General features: G+C 44.2%; 1 protein-coding gene across 9 annotated transcripts in view; it reads right to left on the bottom strand.

Annotated features, from left to right (window-relative positions):
* Positions 1-2,257: 2,257 nt before the first annotated feature.
* Positions 2,258-5,574, bottom strand: part of GOLGB1 (golgin B1) — a 95,934-nt gene continuing 92,617 nt past the window's right edge. For all 9 annotated transcript variants that reach the window (XM_033211065.1, XM_033211070.1, XM_033211064.1 and 6 more), the window contains 2 exons: positions 3,982-4,087; positions 2,258-3,666 (listed from right to left, as the gene is read on the bottom strand). In XM_033211065.1, the coding sequence (XP_033066956.1) occupies positions 3,532-3,666; positions 3,982-4,087 (241 nt within the window). In that variant the 3' untranslated portion in view covers positions 2,258-3,531. The remainder of the gene's footprint in view (positions 3,667-3,981; positions 4,088-5,574) is intronic.

The following is a 5,574-nucleotide window of genomic DNA, read 5'->3' as shown; positions in this document are numbered from 1 at the left end:
AGCTACTTCCTGAAATTTGAGTCAGTTCCTTCTGCTTTAGACACTTAAATTTTAAAAGGATTAAATGTTTCTGTGACTGGTCTTTTTGCAAGGTTTTGACAATGGGGGTCATAGGGCAGTCATAGAAAATGCTGCTTTGACTCTGACTTTGTAATCTAGTGAGAGAAACAAACATTCAACCAGAAAACACATTAGAGAATTCCGTAGAACAGCATTGTGTCCTAAATAGGGTGGCAGTTACGTTTGAGACGGTAAAGGAATTCAGAGCATTTGGTATGGGATGTATTCATCAAGAAAGGCTTTATGGGAGAAGTCCTTTATATGTGGATTTTGAAGCATGAGACTTAAAAAGAAACTCACCCCTATATTACCCACAGCATTTAAAAGTGGAGTTTTCATATAGATGTTCAAATAAACATCGACCAGTTGAATGCCAGAAGGAATAACTCATGAGGGAAAAGGCAAGACATGGAAGGAGAAAGTTTCCTAGCTTGTTTGGGGCACTGTGGAGTCTGAGCTAACAAACTAAAGATTTGGCTCCAGATAGTAGGAAGAATTCTGAAAGAACCAGGTGCTGGTCAGCTGATGGAAGGTCTTTGTGGCCTCTTGTTTCACTGCGTGTCAAGACTTGCTGCCCCTCCCTTCCCTCTTGAAGTCAGACGTGCTCAGGTGACTTGTTTTGGCCAGTGACAGATGCCACTTTCTGGCGGAGACTGTAAGACCACTGCAAGCTTTGCTATGCTCTTTCACCACTGCCCAAGGCAACCTGCAATTCTCCATGTTGGCTCCTCCAGCAGACTGAGTCCCTGAGTGAGAAAGAACACAAGTGGAGCCCCATCCACCATGTGAGGGAATTGGAGTCTTTCACTAAATAGTCTTTTGTTTTGGCTACTGCGAATTTGAGGATGTCTGTTATTGTATCTGACCTAGCCTTTCCTAATCTTGATTGTCTGTGGACTTCTTGATTTGTTCACAATGGTGCATTCTCCAAGGAGTTTAAGCAGGACTAGATGAAACTGGCCCATGATACAGGCATTTTTCTGCATTAGGAATATGAAGCCTCTGTCACTTCCAAATCTAAGGATTCTATGCCTGGGGGAGCTTTATTTATCCCTCCTACTTTATTACCTATTTATCATGGTGGTACCGAAGTTATAAGGAAGAGTACATTTGTAGAAGGGAAAATAGTCTTTTAAAATCACTTGGAATCCTCATGTAGTGTCAAAATACGAATTAGACTATATACTGTGACACACCATCCAGGTACTTAGTTCTCTGGAGAAACTAGAAATTAATCAGAGATGACACCAAGAAGCCCCATCTTTCCTTAGCAAATGTCACAAGTTCATTACTGATGAGGTAGTGAGGTGTATCACACAGAAATAGAACGGGCCTTGAAATCAGATAGACTTGGTTCAATTAAACCATTTACTGTACTTTGAGAAAGTGAGCTAGCTTCTCTCAAGCAGCAACTTAACATAAAAAACCGTAATAGCTGGTCACGGTGGCTCCCGCCTCTAATCCCAGTACTTTGGGAGGCCAAGACGGGTGGATCACAAGGTCAGAAGTTTGAGACCAGCCTGGCCAACGTAGTGAAACCATCTCTACTAAAAGTACAAAAATTAGCCAGGCATGGTGGCAGGCACCTGTAATCCCGGCAACTTGGGAGGCTGGGGCAGGAGAATCGCTTGAAACTGGAAGGCAGAGGTTGCAGTGAGTCAAGATCGTGCCACTGCACTCTAGCCTGAGCGAAAGAGTGAAACTCGGTCTCAAAAAACAAAACAAAACAAAACAAAACATAATAATGCCCATCTAACCTGCTACATGCCATTAAGCTTCTCTTCTCCCATTCCCACCCAGAGGGATCCCTAGGGTCTAATGTTTTCAGTATGTGTATGTGCTAGATAAGAGTTCTCCCAGGACCATGCATGGACCTGCATCAATTTAATGTCCTAAGGTCAGCTTATTTGATTCAGTATTAGGATAGATTTTCCTCACTGCATTCATCACCTGAGGTCTAGCAGCTAAGGCTGGAAGAATGCCTGCAGCTCTCACTGATATTGGCCAGTGAGAAGGAAGCCTGAATATGTAGAACTTTCTATCCCTGTAACCATTTCTGGCTACCTCCTTCCCTACTTCTCTTACCCACCTTCCACCCCGCCAGCATGCAAACACAGGTACTGAAGCACCTGTGCACATATCCATTCACTCACACACACACACACACACACACACACACACACACACACACAAACTCTTCATTCTGAAAATAATTTTATTATTTTACAGTTGTTCAGGAAACTTCCCAGGATGTTGTGACCAAGATTTAATCACCACAGTAGATTTAGAGCAGATCGGTCAGCCCACCGGTCCTCTCTCTTCTTTAGGGAGAGAATAGGCAGTGAACACATCACGTATACAGTAGTGAGAAAATAACCAACTGGTAGGATGGGGGAGGGGAGGCAGGGAATAGGCACAAATGGAATTCAATCCTGGCTGTCCTTCTCAGGTCTGTCTATATTTAATTTTATCTTCTCTATATTCTCCTTCCATTGCCACAGAGGACAGAGACAATGGGGCTGAGAAACTGTAATAACTCTCACTAACAGCAAAGTAGTTTAGTACTTCAAGAGGCCAGGAGTTGCAGTGTGGTGTTAGACCAGTCAGACTCCTGGCTGAGAGTCAATGCTTAATACTGGCTCCCAGTGGCCCCTGGGCACTGTCTCAGGGCCCACATTCCAGGAATATCCAGATATTCCTGGAATGACAAGAATTGGAACCCTGCTGTCCATAGACACTTCTCCCTGCCCTTTGGTGAAAGGAAAGACTTGGGCCACTTAATACCTTAGTATACATGTGATCAAGGGCAAAAGCAAGGGGATTCCATCCTTATAGTCTGGGACCAGAAATTCTCCCTCCAATTATATCTGAAATTAGCAGGGAAGAAGATGCTGTCCTCCCAGGTGATCTAATAGCTAAAACCCCCAGGGAGTTCCTTCAGCTCTCACCACCCTATTCTGCAAGAGACCTAAATCAGACATCCTATGAGGTGACGTGTTCACTTCCCTGAACTTTGTTTATGGCAGAGCCACCTTCCCTCTGAAACAGGAGAAAATACAGGCAAATGAGGCAAAGAAAGTTATCAATCAAAATGATACTGAACTTCAGATTATTAGGTTTATTGAAACCATCCTCTTGGCTTAGCTGACATTCCTCAGTATCTTTTACAGGACCACAAAAGATCAGGGTCCTGCAAAATCTCAACAAATATTAGGCTCAACAAACCAACTGTGATTCTCAGATTAAGCAGAAGTGTTCAGGCCCAGGGCAGTAGAAGAAAGCAGACTTGCCAGTCCCTGCAGCTCCAACCTGTCCTCGTATTGACCGCTGTTTTTGCAGGCACTTTCCGTGGAGAGTTGGAGAGAAGACCTGTAAATGGGAAGACTGTTCCACTGGAATTGATAGTTCTGATGTTAGAGGTGACAGAATTCCAAGTTCTGAGGCGAGCGGTCCAAAGAGTAACAACTAAGTCTATAGATGGCCCGTAAAACACAGAATGAGCAGGACGTGAATCATTAGAAAGTAGATGGCTGCTAGAAGTGGCACTCGGGTCCGTGAATGACAGAGTGAACGCAGGACTCGCTTCCATCCAACGCCACTCCGGGTCTGAAAGAAAAATGTGAAAGTCAGAGAGTTTTCACCCTATAGGGCTACGCTGCTTTCCCTCCTAGTAGTCTTGTACTTAAGCAAAGCTGACCCAACCACTGTAGAAAGGGGTATCCTGAGAGGAAAGCTGCCTCAGAGTCAACAACTTGGCAAATTCCACCAGGTTCTTCTAATCCTCCCCACCCTTCCAGCCTTAGACTCATCAGCTGTTCAGTGGCTGGACTTCCACATTCCTTCTCCTCAGCTCCTTGCCCCCAATATAGCCAGCCCTGTCTGATAGTAGAACACCCTCTCTTTATCCTTTTTCCTTCTTACCCTTCGACAACTGTTGCTTGTAAGATCTATTAACAGTGCCTGCTCCTGAGTGCCACAGGAGCCAATGATAGGAGTCCGGGAAGAGTCCCATTCACTGTGCTCTAACCTGAATTGAGAAAAAAAAGAGGCATAGCATTGGTTCATAGCATGAGAGGCTGATCAGGCCAAGTTTTCCCAGTCATCCTGCCACACAATGCAGCATAGGAGGAGACTTGTAGCAAAAGCTGCTCCCACAGACATAACCCCATGCAAGCGGGGTAGCAGCAGATACGTTCCTTCAGCAGCAGCAAAATGTGATGATAACTATCAGGAATTGACTACCTACTTACTATGTATCAGGCTCTAGGCTGGGTGCTTTACATACATTTAATCCTCAGGTTTTGGGGTTGGTCTTATTATCTTCAAAGTGCTAAGGCTTACAGAGGTTAGATTACTTGCCCACGGCAGTACAGCCAGTAAGCAGTAGAACCAGAATTCAATACCCAGCTTTGTCTTTCAAGCCTCACACTCTTCTTTCCACCATACATCTGACTTGGAGAAACTCGTTATATATTTTTTTCTTTTATTAAAGGCTAATAGGCAAAAGCATCCAAGGAAGATTTCTGTGGGGTTTTAAAAATTAAATTGAACTAAAAAAAAATTAAATTGAATTGGCAGTCTCTACTGCCTTCTGGCTCAGTTTTTGCTGATTTGCTTATTTAATACTGGAACTTCTCCATTTAATGAAGAGGCTACCATTACTCACTCAATGGTTATGTCAAATGAACAAAGGAGCTGCATGTAACGGCACATTTGATCAAGCATTTGCCTACAGGGATGAACTTTTTCATTGGGGTAGGGAGGATGAAACCCTTTCCTCTACTCTTCATGCTTTCTCCTTATGAAAGGATATCCATTAGTTTAATACTCTTGGGATCTCTGCAGGACACATTCTTTTCTCCAGGAGCGAAGAAATACCTTAATCCAATTTGTGGGTCTAGAAAGAGAAACTGAGCATGCACAGCCTAGCTCCTTCTTTCTTGCTTCCCTCCTGAGAGCCAGGCTGACTAAAGAATACACCTTCTGTGTCTATTCCTCCATGCGATAAGCTTTTCAGAAGCAGCTTTGATCTGGAACAGCATGGTCTGTTACCATGGAGGTCAGTCTGTCAGTGTAGGCTAGGCTGAGGAAGGCTGAGAAGTCTGTAGGTATTGATGAGGAAGATAGTATTGGCTGCCTTTATACTGGAAGGCCACTGAGTTCTACCTGCTCCATAGAGTACATGTGAGATTCTAATGTTACAACGGTAGTACCTGGACTAGGTAGGCAGCCCTTAATTAGCTACCCCAATTTCCATTCCGCATCAGGGCTAAAGAGGGAATTGTGGCTTGAATTAATATGGCTTGCCCACAGGCTCAAGAGTCATCATCCCACACAGGCAGTCTCAGTTGGTTTGGGTCAGGTTAGTTACACAAGAGGGAGATCAACCTCCCCATTGGCCAGGTTTCACCAGTCTAAACAATTCCATAGCAAGTGGAAGACAAACAGTCATGGGGGCACAGGCCTGAAAATGCTCGGCAGAGATGGCAAGACACCACACAAGGCATTTAAGCA

The sequence above is a fragment of the Trachypithecus francoisi genome, unplaced genomic scaffold, assembly GCF_009764315.1.
Source record: "Trachypithecus francoisi isolate TF-2019V2 unplaced genomic scaffold, Tfra_2.0 Lachesis_group0, whole genome shotgun sequence".
Taxonomy (NCBI): Eukaryota; Metazoa; Chordata; class Mammalia; order Primates; family Cercopithecidae; genus Trachypithecus; species Trachypithecus francoisi.
Note: the sequence above shows the minus strand (reverse complement) of the source record. Positions and strands in the feature narration are given on the sequence as shown.